The 22,400-nt window shown below is 41.3% G+C and overlaps 1 protein-coding gene across 1 annotated transcript in view; it reads left to right on the top strand.

Moving 5' to 3' along the window:
• The first annotated feature begins 1,125 nt into the window (after positions 1 to 1,125).
• Positions 1,126 to 22,400, top strand: part of LOC109624855 (neural-cadherin) — a 271,831-nt gene continuing 250,556 nt past the window's right edge. Inside the window, exon 1 of the mRNA XM_069532203.1 lies at positions 1,126 to 2,787. Coding sequence (XP_069388304.1) covers positions 1,635 to 2,787 — 1,153 coding nt within the window. The 5' untranslated portion in view covers positions 1,126 to 1,634. The remainder of the gene's footprint in view (positions 2,788 to 22,400) is intronic.

Below are 22,400 nucleotides of genomic sequence, written 5' to 3'. Positions count from 1 at the left end.
TATAAACTGATATTTGTTTTGGTATGTGTAAGAAATGTAAAAGTACCACAAATAACTTTCTTCTGGTGAAGGCTTGATAATTAAGTCTGCCACAAACAAGTCGAACTATTATTTTTGCCAAGGCCACAGGCTGCTTCACATACAACATTAACACTGTCTTCAGCTGCACCGTGTGGTGTCCGGCCTATCTGTGATGTCCCGGTTGTACGTGGCCCTTTGGAATCAAATTACATTTTTTATTCATTCGTGAAACGCTACAGGGGGAAACTCACCTTCACATCCTGAGTTTAAAAGTTATGCTAAACACTGATGGAAATTCACTCCCACACGAGGCAAACTTTGACTCAACACATGAACACAGTTCCGCTGTCAAGCCTGAAAAGTGTGTGAGTGAGTGTGATCCATGGAGAGCTGATTTAAAACTTTTCAAACTGCACAGGTTGCATTGTGTTCAGTGGGTGGGTGTTGGAACAAGGAGCACAACAGAAGACTGGTTGCTTTGGACGAGCTAATGACCCTGCAGCATTGCCCAAGATCCACCGCCTCAGATTTATTAGCAGGGATCCACGTGGAAAGATGTTGCATGGCTCTTGTTGATTTGGTATTCAGTTCCATCTACATGTGGAGAGGAGAAATGAAAGTGAAAGCTGATATATGAAATCAAATATCTCTTATATTAAATTCGAGACTGTTCATTTTACTGAGGACTTGCCAGCGACATTCACACGCCCCCGGAGACCACAGGCTTCAAAACAAAACACAGGGCACTTGACTGTGACATAAAGACAGCTAAAGTCTTTGCCTGAAGCTGTCAAGCTTTATTTTCTCCCTCCCCCCCCGCCCCAATCCCGGAGGCGTTTTAAAATGATCGATTTTTACATAATTTTAATCCAATGGACTGGCGTGTTATTGGAAAAAGGGGTGATGGATCTGGACGTGCAAGAATGGACATTGATCACTGGGAGAAGGGAGGTCGGGTTGTTTCCCTGAGGAATACCCCCCCCCCCCACACACACACACAAGCAGACACGCACAGCCAAACACACACGACTGCGCGCTGTTGGCTGCGTTCGTGTGGGTGTTTATGTGCACGCGCCCCGAGCACGCGAGTTGATTCGAGTCTGTGCTGCTTTGCTGAGAAGTTCATTTCTGAAGAGAGTCCGGTGCCGCTGCATCACTCTGCAGATGCATGACGCCGGGCTGTTTCTTTTTGGCAAAGCGTGCGTAAAGCATGCCGGTTATGTGCCATACCATCCCGCTGACCTGGGTCTCATCAGTGCATGTGAGTTCCAAAGAGAATCGATTTCATTTTGATAAGAGGCGAGCCACCTGAGAGGGAAGCCGACGCGGCTGCGCACAGTTTGCAGCAACTCCTGGATTAAATGTGGTTCCCGCGTGAGATCGGAAAACAACGCACGCAAAAGAGAGCGAGGAGGGATCGGAGGTAAGAGCGCGCTCGAGCGGCAAGAGGCATTTTTTTTTCCTGGGCCGCGCACAGACAGACAGCGCTGCTGGGGAGACAGCAGACAGAGGAGGAGGACAGGCACCACAAACACACACACAAAAGTTCTCCTGCGTCGAGTTGGAGCATGGTGCCGACAGATGTGCGCGCTCCGATCTGATGGAAGTTTTGCATGATAAAGGGACAAGAGGAGAAATATCCCCCATGGACCTGTGCGCAGCACGAGCGCTTTAGTGCAGCGGAGCCTGTGAGACATCCAGTCATGATGTGGGTCGCGTTTTTACCCTTTTTGGTTTCGTGCGCACTCGGGAATAAGACCATGGAGCAAGTGCCGTTCTTTCACGGGCATGTGTTTGAGAACTCGTCTCCGGGCTCCCGTGTCAATGGACTGAGCGTCCCGTTAAAACGGCTCAACTCGCAGAGACTGTGCGGCACCGAGGGATCCGGCTCAGCGGCATCGCACTTTAAACTCTTAGGGGACGGGAGCGACAATTTCCGTGTGTTTGCGCACCACAAACGGGGACATATTTTACTCAAGACTTCTGGGGTCTTGGACCGAGAGGAGCGGTCTGGATACGCACTGGGTCTGGGTTTGTGTTGCGGTCAATGCGCGGCACTAACCCGGGAAGATGAAGAGGATTCCCCGGTGGTGGCTGAAGTGGCGTCCATCAAGGTGGACGTCCTGGACACGAATGACCACCAGCCCACCTTCCCCGGTGCCGATGTGAAACTGAGCCTGGATGATGCCACTGCGCTCCGCACGGCCATCTACGGGGTCACCGCGCGCGACGGAGACAGCGGCAAGAACGCGGAGCTCATCTACTTCGCCCTGCCGAAGAACGGGAGTTTCTACGCGGTGCCAAAAACTGGCGACATCCTCCTGGTGGACTCCATCCTCGGTCTGGATGAACCGATTAGATTCAAAGTGTTTGCCCGGGACCGCGGGTGGCCACCGCGCACGAGTGAGTGCGTTTCGGTGGAGATCAGTCCCAGGCAGTGGCCCATGATGCCCTCGGTGAACCCTCAACCGGGGAAACGGAAACCTAACCCACAAGTTAAAGTACGAGCGCGGAGGTCCAGGTCTGTGCTGGAGTCAGACAGCCCAGTTTTCATCAACGTGTCTGAGGATGCAGGGATCGGTTCGGTGGTGATGAACCTGAACCCGGTGAGGTTTCAGTCGGCCACGTTCGAACTGGTGGAGCCCGACGCGGAGAGCTCACCGGTGAGCGTGAGTCGGGACAGCGGGGATATAGTGATATCACGGAGACTGGACCGAGAGACGGAGCCTCTGGTGGAGATCAGCGTCAAAGTTCAGGATAAAAGAGGTGAGCGAGATACCGATCGCGCGCGTGTGTGACTGATCGACGCCATGTGTGTGTGTGTGTGAATGAGGATGTGGAAGATAAGGAGAGAGAGGAGTGAGACACGGTATTGAACATGATCGTTTGCGCGCGCATTTCTTGTCTCCTGTGCACCCCCTGGGAGACGTGCAAAATATAAAAAATCAATTTTCATACTCTTTACCAATGACACACTTTCTTCTTGTTGCATTGTTGTGGCATTTACTTTACATTTCTGACACTGAATTTGGTGCGTAAATACGCACGGTGTGAGAGGAGTGACTGGATTTGATTCATTTGTGGGGGTATTGTCCCAATTATCCTCTCTTTCTACCAGTCTCACCAGTATTTAGCCTTTTTCTCTGTGGCTGAATTTATCATAATAGAGAGACAGTGGAGCTGGAGACTTCTGGAGAATTCTTTATTCGATAGATAACTGGATAAAACGTGTGGGTTTAATGTTGCTTCTAGAACTTTTTCCCTGTGTTGAGCTCCTGAGCCATGGTCCAGAACACATTGTGCTTGAGGGTTATTTGTGTTTGAAGAGGGAGGAAACCCTAGGAAGGAGCAGCATTAACAAGTGATCTTGCTGTGCAGGGGTACCTTGCTGCCTCTGTTCACAGCATCACTATTCCCAGGCTGCCTCATCTCTATTCACTACCCAGGTGCAGCCCTGCTCAGACTCTGAGATGAGGAGAGATCAGGCTTGTCCAAGGGGGGAGTCTGGCTGTGAGTAGTGTCAAAGCCTTCAGTGATTACATTTGAGGTTAAACTGAGTGACATTCATCAGCGCTGATGATGATTCATGTGTATGGATGAATTAAGGCAACATAAAGATACCCTCTGCTGCTGCTGCTGCTGCTGCTGCTGCCAGCAGCAACAGATGCTGGGATGTCATGAGAGAAGCGTGGTGCATGATGGCCACTGTACCAACAGGTTAATTATCACCAGTGGATAGAGCAGAGTGAGAGCAGAGACATAGAGGGGGAGTTAACATGCAGCCACATCCACATCCATAAATACTTATGTGAGGGAATGAACCACTGGGCTAATTAAATGTGGCACTGAGCACTGGAGACTAGAGTACAGGCTGCAAAAACAAATAACTTCCTGGAAAGAGTCTAATCTGAAGTTGACAGTTGGTTCTATATCTAATATAAATCTGTCTGTTTCTGTGTAAGTTGGCTAGACGGATGCAGCTCCACAGCTTGTTCCATTTGGACTAGTTAACAGCACTTGACTGGGGAAGTGACCCAATCAATGCGACCTATTGGTTGCAGTAATGTGAACTTTCCTGATGCAGAAAAGAAGCTGAGCCTGCTGTTGGCACACAATGCTAATTTACACTCTCAGTAACTGCATGCAGAGTTGGCTTTTTGTCACATTAATTTCCATCTTAAACACTTTGGTATCGATGGGGGAAAAAGCGATACATTTACAGTGCGCACTGTGACACTTCATCTTACTGTAGCAGGATTGCAGCGTCATCTTTAAGAGAGTTCCATCATAGAGCGTCAGAAGGAAGCTGTTTAGCTGGTGTTTGATTCTATGGAGGCACTCAGACTTTTGGCCTCCACATTTACACAAGTTATTTTTTAATTCAAGCCAGTAGATAAATGCTGGGAACTGTGGTTTGCACCGTCACAGGATGGTTCTGGGTTTGAATCTGCTGGCCGACGCTCCCTCCTGGAGTTTGGATGTTCCACCTGTTTCTTTTCTCCAGGTACTCAGGCTTCCTCCCACAGTCCAAAGACATGCAGCTAAGGTCAACTGGAGATTATAAATTGACTTTATAGGTGTGAATATGAGTGGATGGTTGTTTGTCATTGTATGTCAGCACTGATTTGCTAACCTGTGCAGGGTGTACCCGTCCTCTTGCGGAGGAAAAAAACAAATCTGAATTGAAAAAGAGAAGCAGTTACATGGAGTCTCCTCTGCAATTTTATGAAACAATAATGTGGTGCATAAGAAGTTTAAATGCAATCCAGATAAATCCGTTCAGATAGAATAATGATAAGTTACATATTAAGTGTAAAATGGTTTAGTGTTTTTGAAGATTAGAGACACATCACTTATGTTTGGCCAAATCCCTTTCTGGTTTGGGTGATTGGCTCTTCACTTTGCACCTTTCTCTGAATGTGCTCTCGCTCCTACAGGCTGCATGTTAATTTAAAGTTTAAAGAGTAGCATCAGCGTAAATGGTTTTTTTTTAAAGCCTAAGCGCCTAATCTTTTATCAGTTTTTCTGAAGAGTGTTGGGCAGTGGGAAATACATTTCCATGAACTGTCTGTTTACTGTGTCATGCCAAAAGACAGCAAGTTTTCATTTCCGGGCTCAGCAGCAGGCGATGTGTGTGTGTGTGTGTGTGTGTGTGTGTGTGTGTGAGAGTGTGTGTGAGAGTGTGTGTGTGTGGGGGGGGGGGGATCGGCTCGGTGTCTCCTGCGCGATGAACACTGCATCCGCTCAGTTGTCAGTGGCTCAGCTGAAGTCCTTTAATCCATTTGGAGTGGAGAGTCCTGCTAGAGCCTCGACCTCTCTCCATCTGCTCGCATTATCCCTGTAATCCCATCGCATTCTCTCTGTCTGTCCCCGTCTCACTTTTCCCCTCTCTCTCTCTCTCTCTCTCTCTCTCTCTCTCTCTCTCCCTGTCTCTCTCTATCTCTCTCTCTCTCTCTCCCTTGCTCTCTTACTTTCTCGCTCTTATTTTCACTCACTCCAGGGATTTAATCTGAGCAGAGGCACACTTTACAGTTTTTCTGAATTGCTAAAACACTAATTCCTGTTGTGTGAATCAGTTGCTCAGTTGTCTAAACTCATTCACTGAACTGAGCATCATTTTGACAAAACCATAAACTATCTTCACCTAATAAAACGCTATTTGCAGATCTCAGTCCTTCCTTTTGCAAAAACTCTAAACACATTCTCATGCAATAAAACACAATTGTCACTGTGATGCACAAAAACCTAAACATCATGTCATGACAACATGACAACCAATATAAGACAGTTCAGAGTGCAAGCAGGTTGGTCCTGCAAGCTCATGACAACGATGGATCAGAGACACAGAGGACGAGTGCGTGTAAGAGGAGGTAGAGGCGGAGGACAAGAAGGAGGAAGAGGAGGGAGAGGAAGACGAAGAGTATGAATCAGTAGAATATGAATCAGAATATCATTACAGTAACCTATACTTGCCACCGTACTCTCCCTTCCTCAATGCAACAGAGGAGTTTTTGTCCACTTGGAGATGGAAGGTGTACGAGCGACAGCCCTGCTCCAGGCTTACTGTAATGTTCTTGAGGCCATGGAACTAGCCTGTGATGACATTGGTGAGGAGATGTGTCAGGGCTGGGTACGGCACACTAGGGTTTTTTCCCTCGTTGCCTGACAAGTGCAAATACAGTATAACGTGTGATGTGGATGAAGAGCTGTGGCCTGACCCAGCCCAAAGATAGGATGACGCTCAATGAAGCACAATGATCAACTGTGTAAAGTACTTTACTCCATGATCAACATGCCTTGACCACTTTGTTTTCAATTTTTTGGTGTAGTGTTAAATGACAGCTCAGCAGTTTTTCTATTTTGACCGATTCATGCAAGATCCTACAACATTGTTCAGTTTTGAGCACATGTGAAACTCTTCTGAGGCGATGGTGTGGTTTTGCAAAAGGAATAAGAGGTTTTGTGAATGTAGTTTGAGAAAAGAGTTTTGTGTTTAGAATTCTGAGAAAAGGACAGGAGGAAAAGGACAATTGTGAAAAACTGTAACACAGGGGGAGGGAAGGAGCTTCTGACATGATTCTTGGAAGGACAGTCAAGTGTGTGCGCGTGAGGCTGGAAGCATCATGTATCAGGATCTCCCATCACGTCCTCTTGTCTGGGTTTGTGGTTCATTCCACAAGTGCTGCCGAGTTCGAAAAATGTCAGCGTCTGATCCTTTGTCCATCTCCATAGTTTTCTCCACATAAAAAAGCCACAATATGTTTCGGACTTTTAAATGTCTTTGCTCTCCTCCTGTCTTTGGACCTGTGGAGAATACACTCTTCTGGTCACATGTTCAGTTCAGGTCTTAATGACAGGATATGTATATGAGTTGATCTGATCTCAAACCAATCAACCATTTCAATTGACAATTTATTTGGTATTAATTAATATTAAGATGAGAGGAACAGAGCAGCAGATACTCCAGTGGACTCTTGCCTCCCAGAATTGATTACAGCTAAAAATAAAAGTAGTGTCAGAAATGAGTCCTAATGTTCTCACCTGCCACAATAAAAAAAAATATGTGAAAGCTTATTCTTCATATGAAAAATAGTTTTTTAAGAAAACATTTAAATTGTATATGTAAAACATGTATTTTTTTACGTCAGTATCCAGACGAAGGTATTAGGAGTCATATTGAAGAATTCCAAACGTTATCCAGATGTTTGACTTTCTTTGCTGCTCAGTTTACAGCTGTGTGGCAGGGGAACACTAGTAAGTAACTGAGAGCAAGTCACATGCATGGACTGAAAAAGACGTATACAGCTGTTGGCTTGTCAATTCTCAGTATGTAAAACTTTTCTACCTCCACCCCCAAATGTATACACAGCCATATGACATTTAGCTTCATGTCAGATATAGTACAGTGTGAGGCTATGGATGTTTATCTTAAATTCCAACATAATCACCAAACGGCCGGCGCCTTGTTCAAATGAAACTGTGTTTTTCAGTGAACTCTGATTGTAGCTGTGTGAGCGTGCATACGTGTGTGTGTATCAATGTGTGCATATTCATGTGTGCAGACCAGCCACTTTTTTTGCTGCTGTTCTTATAAGAACTTTGCATTGACTTCCATTTATTGTGAACAACCAAAACCTAATCCCTTACCTCAACCACGACTTCATGCATAACCCTAACCTTAACCCTAAACACAATTCACATCTGAGCTCAGGGATAACATTTTGCCTCATTACGACCAGGCTTTGGGCTCCATGAGGTCCACTAGTCCTGACAAGGTCAGCGTTTATGCTGGAAAAGGTCCTAAAGAGGTAACACAAATTATTAGATATGCAGACATATGTTTACAGTTACAAAAATAAAAATTAGTTTTTAGGCTTCACACATCTCTAACGAGCACATCAACACACACACACACACACACACAGTACATTCAGCCACAAAATACAACAATGTGCTTATTGTGAGTTCCGGCTTGCCACAGTAACGTATCCATACAGATGGAAGTGAGGGACGCCTGTGAGCTGCATATGTTGCTCATCTTTTGTTTACTGAGATGAAACACAGTCTGCATGTCTTTAATTCTTTCTAAGGGCATAAATAGCATATATTTTGGTTTTCTATTCACATATACACACTGATTAGCCGCATTAACAAACACTAATCCAATGTAAAGACACTTGGATGTCTTTCTTTTCTCATTTGACTTGTATTTCCTTTTCTGTAAATAATTAAGACTCTGATGCACACACTTAGCTCGGCTCCTCATTCAAAGAGACTGTAAGTTCCACTCCAGCTTAGAGTCCATAGGTTGTTGGTGCAGACAGTTTAGTGCGAGCCGTGTGAACAGAACAAAGGAGGGAGTCAGAAGACAGTTTAAAACTGATGGTCATTATTGTTACATTCATGCTTGACCATTCCATGAGTTTAACCAGATGTTAACTATCCGACAGAGGCACCATTTCAGAAGACGCTTCTATCGGTTGTATCCACTGGCGAAGACAAATAGCCTACGTGGTTCCTCAGGTTGAGGGACCTGTTGGCTAATCTGCATCTCACAGCAGACTTTCCAGTGCCTCCCAGAATGCTCACCCTTTCCTCTCATCTACTCTGTTCATTGCCCAGTAATTCTTGTTTTTATTGTTTCTGTCTTCTTGTGTAAATGGTTCATTAAAAAACATGGAAATGTAAAACTCAGTGCACTGCCACAGCAGAAATCATTTAGCTTCCAGAGGCATTTCTGATTACTCTTTTCATTTGTTGAGGAGAAGCATACAGACAATTTGAGTCACACTCAGATGAGTTAAGGGGACTTTCACCAGTGTTTTGCCAACTGGAGTTTGGAGAAATCCTAGTTCCCAGCTTCAGATAAAATCACTTGTGTTTTGGATTTGCTGGATGGCACAGTTCTCTGGTTGATGGCTGAGTTAGTGGTGCACTTTTGGAAGGCCACAGCAATGGTAACATTTGCACTACTGGTTTCTGCTTATTTGAAACTCACGTGACTTTAAGTGGGCCTTGTGAGAGTGACCACCCTGTAGTTTATTTTCTTCTTCTTCTCTCTTCTTCTCTTGTTTGAAACTGTAATCAGTGAGTATTTTTTTTTTACCAAGGATACATTTTTGTGATTCTTTTTTCATTGAGTGAATGTTTTTTCAGAAAACAGTGAGGAATGCTCTCACAATTATTTGGAGTCCAAATTGACCAAAATGAATTTGACCAAAAACATTTAGATTTATTAAAATAATTTTAGAATAAGCAGCAAATCTCCACATTTAAGGAAACTGGAATAATAAAATATATTTTGACATCTTTGCTTGAGGAAATTGGCCAATTATTTTGGCTATACTTGTATTTACAGTTACGTACTTCTAGCACTCAGTTGCCTAGTACAACTCGTATTAGCCTCTGTTGCTGTAATGCTTCCTTTGCTATCAGATGAGTATATTAATCTTTCTTCTATCTTACATAACACTTGATATAATTTCACACTGTTTCATCATGAAAATGGTTTTGAAGGGGGTGTTGGGGGTGGGGATTCACCCAGGGGTTCACCAGCGGCTCAACTGTTGTAGAGCAGTTTCAGTTAAGTGTGTTCAAAAATAAAATGCAGCACGTTGGCATGTGTAAGCCAAAGAAATTGGCGAGATTGTCTAAGGAATAAGTGACGTGTGTAGATTTTGCAGCTGAAATGAACAGTATGAATCAGGCTCAATGTCTCGGCCTTTCAAGTTGTTGTATGAGAATTAAAGCTGAAGTTCCAGCTGATAAAGTTACCTGAGGTTGAAGCAATTAAGCAGGAAAGAATAACAGAATTACTCTAAAGCTGTTTTTACTTGAACTGTGCCTGCACAATTTGGTCCACAATCTGCTTACTGCCATTCAGGTGTAATACAATGTTTTAGACTTATGTGATAATCATACTACAGTAACTGGTGGTACCATTCCACCCCCCTGACATTGTTTGTCATATTATTTCTCATACAGTTAGTCATTTAATGTTCACTCGCTCTCCTTCTGTCTGGCTTCACAGAAGATAAAGATGATGAAAGTGATTTTTTTAATAGACTTTTCACTCTTTCCACCATCTGTCATTGCCAGAAACTCTTGAAAGCCTTACCATCATTTGTTCAGGAATAACAGTGTTGTCGTCCTGTTTTTTCTGTGTGTGTTTGTGTTTGTGTGTGTGTGTGTGTGTGTGTGTGTGTGTGTGTGTGTGTGTGACACAGACTGGTTCAGCAGATTTGTGTCCAAATCCAAATGCACCGTGGAGGCCTGGAGAGGCTGCCAACACTCTGAGTTTAGCCAGTTTGTTAAAGGAGGCTGTAGTCAAGTTAATGTGCTGATGGTAATCTGTCATGCTCAGTATTATTCACAGTAATGAAAGAACCATAAAAACAAATATCTCAGCTGTGGCTTGCACCAAAAGTAAAGATGCTCTGGTTGGGATGTCACAATGCCTGATTTTATTTTGAAAAACTTTCAAGAAATTAAATTGCAAACCAAAGTATTGTTTTCACCATGGATTAATCTTCTGATTATTTGTATTGTTAGGTTGCTGTTAGAATTATCTGGCGACCAAAGTGAAAGCTTAATAATACTCACTACTGACATTTTAAATTATGAAAATAATCATATAGAATATTGGCAAATCTTTACATTTGAGAACCTGGAATGTGGAGTGTTTTGACATGATTGCATGATCCATCAATTCATCAAATTAGTCAATTAATAGTTTTGGCTGTACTTATATTTTCTGTATTTCTATGTATGAAAGATATTTGCTTACGATGTCTAAACCTAAAGCAGAGCTAAAGGTGGTGAAAATATCATAAAGTATTTGGTTATGAGCAAAACTGTTGGATATGTGGGTAATGTCTTTAAAAGAGATTATGCAGAATCTCTCTGCAATGGAAAAATGTCATTAGTGGAAACGATTTTGGGACCAGAATTCTTTAGTTTCTTTTCTCGTTTGACCAATCACCCAGGTAAAGAGTGGAGAGAGAAATAGCCGTAACAAATAGACTGAAATGCATCGACACATTTCCATTTTAAAATATACTCGTTTTGCAGAGCAGGAACCAGTCAGCCAATGAATATAGAGTAAATGAAGACAACAGGTGGACAAGTGAGACAGCTGGCTCACAGTGTAGGAATGATCAATGACTGGAGCATGGTGGTATAGGTAAAAGCCCTGGGGGTTGCTGTGCACAGACTTACAGACTGAAGAGATGTACCAGAGGGCCAGAGGCTGAATGGGTGTGGTAAACATCCTGTTCTAAGGGCACAGGTTGGGTTAAAAAAAAAAGAAGAAAAGTAAGTGTGTTTGGATCAGGATTTTTGGGGCCGATCACCAATAATTTGAATTAGTTTCGGCCGATATATATATATATATTTACTATATATGCAAATAAACACTACAGGGCTGAATCCTGCTCAGAAGTTTGTCAGTAAATGTCCATTATTACTGACACTCTCTTTTCAATTCAGTGCCAAATTCAACTCCTGTATCAGCCTGTGTCTGTGCCACATGTTTCACCTGTGCTGTCAGCAACCGCAGGAGTGACAGGATTTCATAACTGAAATATATGAGCAGGACACACACTCACAGATAGATGATGAAGAAAGGCATTAATACCAGAGAAAGGAGAAATGTGCATCCTGTTTGCATCATGCAGCTTTTGTCCTGCCGGGCTGCGACAGGCTCTCACCATGGAGTCACACACAGCAGACCGCAGTAGAGGAGGTTATACAACCCGATCACACAGACCACTAGAATCCCCCACTCTATATGCAAATAAACATGTACATCACTCTGTTTGCAAAGAGGAAATGTGTTTAGGGAAAAAATACATGACGACAACACTACTGAGCCAACACACTGGGACAAATGTTTTTCACACAAAGAAATAATTTAATTCATGTATAACGTTTCCCAGATTTAACTGAAGGCTTGAGCAATTAATAATTAGTTGTAGGCAGTGTTTAACAAAGTTTATAAAGTTTCTCTTCACTCAACAACTCTCAAAAGTGCACGAAATTAAAGGGAGTCTGCTGATATCGCAGAACACAAACATTTGCCGCTTAACACAGAGGCAATGCTGAATGTGGTCCAGCGATCGGATCATAATTTGAAAGCCATGTATCATGTAGCAATATTTATTTAACTATATTAACGTTGCATAAGATCAAGGAATGAGAAAGTATCATGAATTCAATTGACAACTGTTTATTATTGGCCCGGCAACAGCTGCTTAACTTTAGCTTAACTTCCCTGTGGAATCAATAAAATGTGCAACTGTGCAACTCTCAACAGAGATGAGAGAAGAAACAAGATGCTTCACTCATTAGCTATTTCCACCATTAACTCCAGGAAAAAACAAATCAACAAAAAGTATTCATCAATTAACAAATACAAAAGTATTTACTGAAAAAGAGAGTGAGCCATCTCAATTCCTTCTCATCTCAGTTGAGTGACAGCTGTTTGTTTTGTCTAATCCGATCGGCCTTTACAAAGATCGCTGATCATACTAATCAGAGGGACCGATCAGTGGCCGATCAATCGGATCACCCTGAGAAAAAGTGACAAATGGTGGATTAGGGTGTTCAAAAACAGTAATTGAATTCAAAATAATTAATATTTTATTCTAACTAATGAGTTGCTGGGATAAAATTATGTCAGCACAATGCGAAGATTGAATTGACTGGTTAATAGAAATGTTTGATATATTTTGGAAATATGCTTCAGTCTTAAACCTGGCTCTGTGTGAAGGGAACAGAATCATCCGATCGCCATGTTTAAATGAGAACCAGGTTTGCAGCTTTCTTATGGTCTTTATGCTAAACTAAGATTACTGAAGGCTAATTAAAAAAATTATTTCAACAGATAATGCCGACTTCAGTCCATCCATCCCATTCTTGTGAACACAATATGTCAAGAACACCTTAATGGAACACAATGTACATGTTTGCCTCTTGAACTTGATCTGTAAAGTCTGTCTGTAGAGAATTGCTTCAATTTTAACCAGTTGTCTCTTGGACTCTATCGATCTCAAATCATTTTGATATTAATGATTAGTTACTGATTCAGATCCATGGAAGAACAGAAAAGGCTGTAATGATTTTAGTGTTAATGTGTTAGTCCACTGTCCACTCGAATTGTTACATCCTCCCAAATTTTTTTCATTATGAATAATTCATTGTGCGTGGCAGCAGCAATTTATGTCAAGATCAATTTCAATTCCTGGGAAATAAATTAGATTTTTAGCACTGTAGCTTACCTTTTGAATGAAATTTCGACTGTTTTACAATTGTACCTCTGCTCCCCTTTAATGCCAGCCTCATGTCTTTTGAGTTACAGTCTGTCATTAATGTATTTTAACAGCAGCATCGTTGGACATGTTGCCATGTCATAATCAGCATATTTTAATGTTATTACCAATCCAGTGTTAGATTTACAGTGACCTTCTATCTTATTACTTAAATGTAAAGCAGTTAGTGAGATGGCCAGTGTCTTGTGCCTGCAGCTATTAATACCAAATTCACATAATCATGTAGCTCCCCAAGCTATCTCTGTCTTTTTTGTCCTATTTCATTTCCTCCTGCTGCTGTCCGTCCCATTATTTCTCTGTTTTTACAGATTAAGTCCTCGTATCAATTTTAAGCTCTAAGTATTTATTGAAGAACATCTCTTGTGCTCAGTGGCTCAGTCTGTGAAGCTGGTCATTTTAATGATTATAGTATTTGCACTCCATTATATGTTCTACTTCCTCAGCTTAACATAGAGCACAGAAAATAGCAGGTTGGTGGAGTCAAACACAACTTATAGCTAATGGAAGTAATTGTAAAATGGATCTTGGGTAAGAACCAATCTGGGGAGGGTTTATTCTTTTGTTTGCAGACTGAGTGCCCATATAATACCCAAGGGATTTAAGAAAGTGGAAGATTAATTTAAATCTATCATGACCTGTCATGGTTTTTGGATTAATGAGTGTTTCTACCTATAGTGGGGAATTAAATTCAGAGGTGACTTCCCCCAAAGTGGATGAATCTATAACTCTAGAGAAACAATAGAAACTGTTCTTTATAAAAGAAACATTGATTTGCCATCAAGATGGGTGTGTGTTTGTTTGTGTGTGTGTGTTGGTAAAACACTAAGTCTAATGGTGCAGTTAGCATATATATATGTATTTGTCCTTTTTGCTCAAGATCCACAACTTAAATTGGTCCCAGCTGGTCAGGAAAATGTCTCTATATACCCCAGTTTAGACCTGATATTAACGTCAGTCCTGAATGATTCCTGTAAGTTCAGCTGGAAACTGAACTGAGACACATTGAGACATTTGAGAACTGATTCAGAGGCAGTCGGAGAAGCTTGTGGCTTTTACCAGTGTGAACTTGAAATACGTTTTTGGCCACATTAAAGGACTCAGCAGACGTCCCCTAACCCACTGCAGTTTCACAATGGAGCAAGAAAAAATGTACACATTTTTTTTGACATACATTCATTTATTTGTTGCCACAACCAAAATATTAACACTGACCGCCAGATGTTGATCTTTTTGTCTTTGGGTAAAATCTTGTTTCATTGTAAAGGCACAGTAGTTCATTAAGCCCTTTCTTGCTCAGCTTGCACTTTTCTCTCTCTCTCTCTCTCTCTCTCTCTCACAGACACACACACACACACACACACACACACTGAAAAGTTGGACTTGAGGAAGCTGCCCTGTGGTCTCTACCCACATACAAATAAATAGGCTACTATCGCCATATTACAGAAATGCACACTTCAATTAGGGAGCAACTACATAGGCAAGATGAATTGAACGAGGCACAGCACCCTAACTGAGGAGCAGGAGGCAAGACGGTAGGAGGTTAGCGATATATTACAACCCAGTCTCTTTTAATGACGTGGTTTTATTTGCATAAATACTTCTGAGTGAGTTCTACAGTCACACAGATACACAACCAAACTCCTTATACTAAGTGAAGTTTGACACATGGTCTTTGATAAGGATTTAACTCAAGAAAAAAAAGGTCCACCCAGTTAATGCAAATTAAGTTTTATATTCATGCCCAGTGAGATTAAAGTGCTCATTTTGAACTTTACGCCCTGTTCAGACCTGCCATTAACCTCCATCTTGAGATGGTGTGTGTGTGTGTGTGTGTGTGTGTGTGTGTGTGTGTGTGTGTGGGAGAGTTAGAGCATGTATGTTTGGATCAAACAAGTGCATGTGTGTATGCACATTGGACAGCTCTTTTTTGCTCTTCTTCTTTCTTGTTACTTCGCTCTCTTTTTTTATTCTGTTTATCTCATACACACAGTTGCTTCCAATGACTTTTTCCTCTTTTTTCCCTCAATATCAATTTTTTTTTGCAACAATGTTAGTGCACACACGTTATGGCCACATGCAGAAGTTTTAGCGTGTATCCCAAGAAAATCAAATAATAGCACACACGCACGCACGCATACACACACACACACACGCACAATGCCTGATTAGTTTTGTGTACCCCATCTTCCTCCTTTCTTATCCTTTTCTTCTTATTCACATTACATATTCCCTTTATTCTCCTCTCTCCCTGTTGTTTTATGCTCTCTTCCATCCTTTACTGCTATCTCTCTCGTCTTTTTTTTTTTTTATCACTTTCTCATTTTTCTCTTCTTGAATCTTTCTCCTCCCTGTTGTTCCCATAACATCACATTTTTCCACAGTCGATGATATATGCCGGCTTTATACACCTTTTCTTCACTTATTCTTTCAGCGTCACTTTTCTTCCCCAAGGGAGACTTGTTCTCTCTCTGTGGCTCATGCTATCAATGTGAGTGATTGTGCAATCCTGTGGTGTGTTAAAGACATGACAAGACTGTCAAACAGATCAATAGACGGTGTCTGACACTCTCCTTTTCACACACAATATGCACAAAGACGCATTTAAAAGAAATCCCACGGCAGTCACACATGCAGGTGAACCAATGTATTCAATCATGACGTGAAGTCAGAAGTGCAAATACTCACATTCAACACAATGTGTGGGTCACCCTGGCCAGTCAGTGATTGGTGTTCTTTATTGTGACTGATTTCTGAAGCAGAGGATGTCAGTTCACCTGATGGAAGACAGACTGAGAATGAAAGACTGCGTCTCTTGCTCTCACACACACACACACGCAGCATGGAAATTAAAGTGTGGCAGCCAACCAGTCAATTTTAAATCTCTGTGATGACAAACCAAATGACAAACAAATGTCAATCAGGGGCTGAGGAGTAGGGGCGGTCTTTGCGAAATGTTGTTAAGATACATTGCCTTATCTCCTTATGGCTCAACCATCCTAGATCAAGAAGTGTGATAACACAGAAGTTGTGTTGTGGCACCAGGACCCTGTCAGAGGCAGGAGACCAGACGTCATGGACCCACTGGCGAAAGATAGGAGTCTAAGTGTGTAAGTTGATTAAACATATTCAAATAGGCATACCAGTAATACAAAACTTAAAATGTGTCTCTGCAGGACACTTGGCAAATATGTTCAGTAGAACTTCATTATGAAGTCAGAGTCAGGGGGGGACAACCCATCACTGGCTGATTCTTAGAGACAAACAACCACTCATTCTCCCATTCACCCCCAGGGTCAATTTAAAGTCTACAATTAATCTAACCGTGTGTGTTTGGACTGTGGGAGGAGGCAGGAGTACCCAGAGACCACCCACTCAGATACAGGGAGAACTTACAAACTCCAATGCACCATTGTTTTTTATTCTAATTTGATTGAATTAATTTATTAACCACGGATTAATGTATTAAACCATTTAGCCAGGCTCTGTATTTCTTAGACCTAACTCAATAGAAATGTTTTTTTATAGTGAGCACATACACACACACACACACACACACACACACACACACAGAGTGAGGAGAGTAGGGTGAGTAGAAGGAGACTGTGGAAGAATATTTGTCCATACCATCATGTGCAGATTGAGGTGGCTTGTTTTTCTCAGTGTTTTATTTCTTTTGTCAGCTCCTGTGTTAGTGTCTTTGATGATGTGCTGTGAACTGTGCCCAGGGTGGGAAGCAGGGTGTAGCTGACGCGGCTGAACAAGTGTGTGTCGGTGTTAAGGGCTATAACACTTGCACGTGTCGTGAGAAGGTTCTCTAATTTTTTGGCAACAATGAAACTGAAAGTAGTAATTTTTAGTAGTAAGTTTTTTTCATTGTAAAAAAAAACTCATGTGTCTAATAGCCTTCCAGAGAAGAAATGATTGTGGAGCTCCTGCACTCGCTGAAATCTTTTCTGCAGCTAATCTGGCCGTGTTCCACTACTAGTCGTCTGTGGTTCTTTGTTTAAAGTCGCTGGTCTGTTTCATCAAGTGGGTAAAGGACCAAAAGGAAAAATATTTTGGGTATTTTCTCTGTCATGAACCGTAAGCAAAATGAAGCAAAGAGTGAAGTAAAAGAGTCAATGGGCTAGCTATTTTAAATACCCAGGAATTATTAGATTAAGTACCTCACAATTTACATCTGAGTTCCAGTGAGTGGTGCAGTGAGTCGTTTGTTTAGCAAACTTGAGTTTGAGACCTTCACCTTTTTACTAACACAGATACACAGATGCAGTGCAACAGTGAGAATTTAAAAGTTACTAACATTCATACAATCAATGTTCAAATTCAAGGTAATCGCTCATGTTCATTTGCATATAACAAGGCATGCTGTATGTTGACATGGTGACCTGCTCTCTAACATGTATACTTCATATAAAAATCATGCTTAGAGCTCCCGCTGTGAGAGTTCGATATATTACAGCCTTGACTCAAGCACTGCAAGCTGGTCTACAGCTCGATGCCATAGCTGTAGGGTGTCATGAAACTCTCTCATACCCCACAATTTGAAGTTATAACAAGGCTGGTACCATTTAGGAGAGACTGGAATTTCATGACAGGCAATATCACTAGTACGCAACTGATCAGGTAATTTACTTTGCTAAAAGTTTACTATAGCTGGAGGCGGCTGTTGGCTTCCAGTTCAACAGGCGTCAGTTCAGGCCTTTTATGGGTCTTCTGTACACCCGAGGTTCATGTGCTCCCATGCTTTAAACAACAGAAGTATTAGGAAAAAAAAACCTGCAGTGAATTTCAAGAGCCAGAGTCAGTTTAGAACATCTCTCAATATATGCCAGTTGAGCATGAACTGAACCCCAGAGTGACTCTCAAATATACATTTCTTTTCCCCTTCAACTCAAACCTTTCCACTGATGAAATGCTTTTTTGAATATATTTGAAATCATGTTTTGTTTCCCCAATGATATGACTAAAGTAGTAGAAAAGAAAAGTAGGTTTACCTTCTCCTTCAGTTGAGGTGTGTATTACACTAAACAGAAAGACAGCCAGCATCAGGATTTAAGAATAGCGCCCTGAGGGTTTCTGAGCAGCAATCCACATAAGAGCACTTTTGCGGGTTGAGAACTATTTTGAGATTTCAGCCATAAAACTTGCACTTAAGGTCCACTATGGAGGAGGATTTGGGGGATCTATTGGCAAACATGCTAATATTCAGGTATAATCATTGCACCAAATGCAGACAACAGGAAATATTTTTCGTGTTTGATGTCTTCCTCTTTCAGGGTTGACTGCATCCACCTCAAATTTGGTGAGAAAGGCCTCAAGACCTAGATGATGCTTTATTTTGAAGATTTCTTGAACAGCATTGCCTTGGCGGCGCAGCAAATTTCTGTTCCTTGTTTGGAATGGTAAAGTATGTGCAGGATCTGCATGTTCTCCCTGTGTCTGCGTTGGTTCTCTTCGGGAACTGCGACTTCCTTACACCATCCAATGACATGCAGACTAGGGTCAGGTCAATTGGAGACTCTAAATTATCTGTAGGTGTAAATGTTAGTGTGAATAGTTGTTTGTCTCTGTATGTTGGCCCTGGGAAATGATGTACCCCACCTCTTGCATGTCAGCTGGTATGGCTCCCCCTGTTTCCCTCAAAGAAGAACAGGTATAGATGATGGATGGAAGTTGATGTAACTCAAATATACATTGCCCAATCTTCCTTAAACTTCACATGTTTAATAAGAGTCTCAGTCTGAAGATCTCTGCATGCAAATATTCAGTTATAGTCATAGCACCACCTCAGGGCAATAGGAAGTAATTCTTATTTGACAGTCATCATTTGATTGAACTTTGGACAAAAATTGATAGTGAAATGACACGTTTCATGCGTTTTCTCCAGTGCTACACAAACACACAAAATGATCACATAGACATAACATGTTATGCCTTCACACTGAAATGAAAGAGTGAGTAAGTATCAAATATTCAGCACTCAATTAGAACGAGGGTTCTTGATTCACTATAATTACAATGGATTTAAAAGGCAACCCACAGTCAAAGCAAAAAAGAAACCTGCACTAAATATGAAAATATCAACACCTTAAGTTTAAGTAGAAAAACAACATTGCAACACATCAGCAGTAAGTCATCCAGCAGCAATAGGAATCATGATTTTTGGCCATTGGCAGCAGAAAAATGAAACGATGTGATGCTGTCATAGAGCCACACCTCAGGGTGGTTGGATGATTCAACAAAATGTCAAACTCTCACACCTCCTGTTGCCTAATCAAATCTCAACTATAATTGTGTCAGATCAGAAAATAATCTTAGTTACTGTCCACCATTCCTCCTCCTAATTTTGTGTCTCTGTACAACAGCAAATGGAAAACAATCAGAATACCAATCCTTGGCAAAATGCAAGTCCCCACAAAGACATATAAGATTATCAACAACCCCACACATGTTCTCTATGGCTGCTTTGAGCTAATGCCATCAGGAATGCACTTTAGACTGCCAGCATGTGAAACAAATTTCAGAAGGCTTATAGTTTTATTCCAGAAGCCAATTGGTTTATGAACAGGCAGTCTGCCTTGTGTGTAGACTTACTAGACATTTTACTGGTACTTGGTGGGAGAACTCTTTTAATATCCTTTAACATGCAAGAGGGAAAACATGGCGAAAGATATCACTGCCCCTGTGCAGCTCTGAACCCGCATGAAAAGTGTGAACATAGTCAGGGTAATCTTATTGAAATGATCTTATTGACACAGTAAATTCCTTAAGGTACTCTAACAAGAGGCAATCTCACTTTTAGAACATAAACATTTCATTGTGTGTGTATTTTTGGGAGCCAGCAGGGTGTGTATGTGTGTGTGCGTGCGCGTGTGCGTGCATGCACACAAGTACGATAACAAGAGCCCATGCCGTGAGCACTAATCTGCTAACACAGTGGATTGAGTTGGCACTGCAGGATTAGCAGTGGTGTGTAACATAACACACTCTTAATTACTGCTATACAGCCATGTTCATTGTAGAGGAAGAGACAGAGAGCGAGGGAGAAGGGGCACGTTTTTAATTGCTGTAACACATTCGTGCATAGGCAAAGGAAAATTGAAAAGATGAAAGAGGAATCCAGGGCATCAGTGTTTGGACACTCCTGGGTGCAGGAGTTGAATATCACCAATGAAGCTGCCTGTATTTGAACACAGAAGCCCCCAGGCTGTAACCAACATACCCACACACAAGTAAGCCAAGCGTGCAGACACTCATAAACATGTGTCTCCAAACTATCTGCCAGCCAGTTGTTCTCCACAGCAGCCACAATGAGATGAAGCTGTTCTGTCATTGTCACCACCATTTTCCTATCAGTGTCTCAGTGCGTGTATGTGTGTGTCACAGGCACAGTGAAAGAGAGGCTGTCAGTTGGAGTAGATCGATATCACTGACTGAGAGATCACAGCAATGCTTAGTGCCATCAATGACAATGTGTGTGTGTGTGTGTGTGTGTGTGTGTGTTACACAGTATCTAATGACAGAAACGGGGGAAATGGGTGGAGGATGGAGGGTTTAATGAAAGAGGGAAACAGATCAGCTGGTGAATCCTATTTTCTGCTCCAGCTTCTCTCTCTGTCTGTCTCTCTCTCTCTGTCACTCTCCTCCTTGTTCTCTGTCTTTGGTTAGTGTCGGATCCAGCTCATGATGATGCTGTTACAAGATTGGATAACAGAATACGAGAGAGACAGAATTGTGACAAAGATTTTTCAACTTAATTCAATTATTCATCCTGTCTTGTTCTTTGGTCTTAGTTCTTCTCTACTCTTCCTCTTCTTCTTCCAGGCCCCTTTGTCTCATCATTTCTAATTCTATGTTGTTTTGACTGTTTCATTCTCGGCCATCTTTTCACTTTTCATGTCTCTTAGTGTTGAATGAATGGAGACAATTATATTAGTTTGCTGTTATTCTTCATGAACAGATTTCAGTTGCTTTGATGCTGTCATGAACATTTAAAATGAGGGAAACCAATCCTTGGCTGAACTAAGTAACTTGACTGATATATTGTATTTCAACGAAAATTTCCAGTGTTGCATTTATAGAAGGAAAAGTGCCACACCAACAGCCACTCTACAAAAACACTGAAATGTACAGTAACTGACCGCCAGCAAATAATTAAGCATTTCAATTTAGCATGTTCCTGTAATATACTGGTATCTATAAAATAACAGTTATAAAAGTTACAATCATAGTACTGTAAATATTATCACAGAAACAAGTTCCTCTGCTCACCAAGGTTATTATAGTTTTGAAATTTTCATAAATTTTTATTTAGTTTTTCAGTTTGCTTTTTTATTTCAGTTTAGTTTTAGTTAGTTCAACAAGTGATTTTGTAGTTTTAGTTTAGTTTTTATTTTGAGGAATCGACTAGTTTCACTTTAGTTTTTGTTTAGTGAAAAATGATGAAACAATGTGTGACACAAAATATGGTTGATCAAGTCCTTTAATTTCATTCTTTAACCATCACCTGCAGGACAGGCAGGAATCGAGGGAGAAAACGAAACGACAATGAAACTGAATTTGTCTGCAATTCAGTTTAGTTTTAGTTAGTTTTGTATTGTTCATTGTAGTTTTTATTTCGTTTTCGTTTATTTTGTAATTTTCATTTTTATTTTTTCATTGCTAGTTTTAGTTTTAGTATTAGTTTTCTTTAACTATAATAAGCCTGCTACTCACCCAGACCTTGGTAGCAAACATCTACTCTGTAGGGCTGGTGATATGGAAAAAAAAATGTTATGGATATAAATCAAATAAACAGAAAATATTTTTTTTGCACATTTGTGTTAGTGTACAATGTTCTTCTAATGTACAAATGTTTTTTCTTATGCACGAAACAGAGTTTCACTTGCTCGTACAACCTTTCTGTGCCACTGCACTTTATTTATAATATTTCATAAAAACCTCTATAGTCAGAAGGTGTATGTAATGTACATACTCAGCAATGTTTTAATTTACTTGTATATAATTGTATAATTGTATTCTATTGCCTACATATTTCTTTATTCT

Source organism: Paralichthys olivaceus, chromosome 1 (assembly GCF_024713975.1).
Source record: "Paralichthys olivaceus isolate ysfri-2021 chromosome 1, ASM2471397v2, whole genome shotgun sequence".
NCBI classification, from domain to species: domain Eukaryota; kingdom Metazoa; phylum Chordata; class Actinopteri; order Pleuronectiformes; family Paralichthyidae; genus Paralichthys; species Paralichthys olivaceus.
Note: the sequence above shows the minus strand (reverse complement) of the source record. Positions and strands in the feature narration are given on the sequence as shown.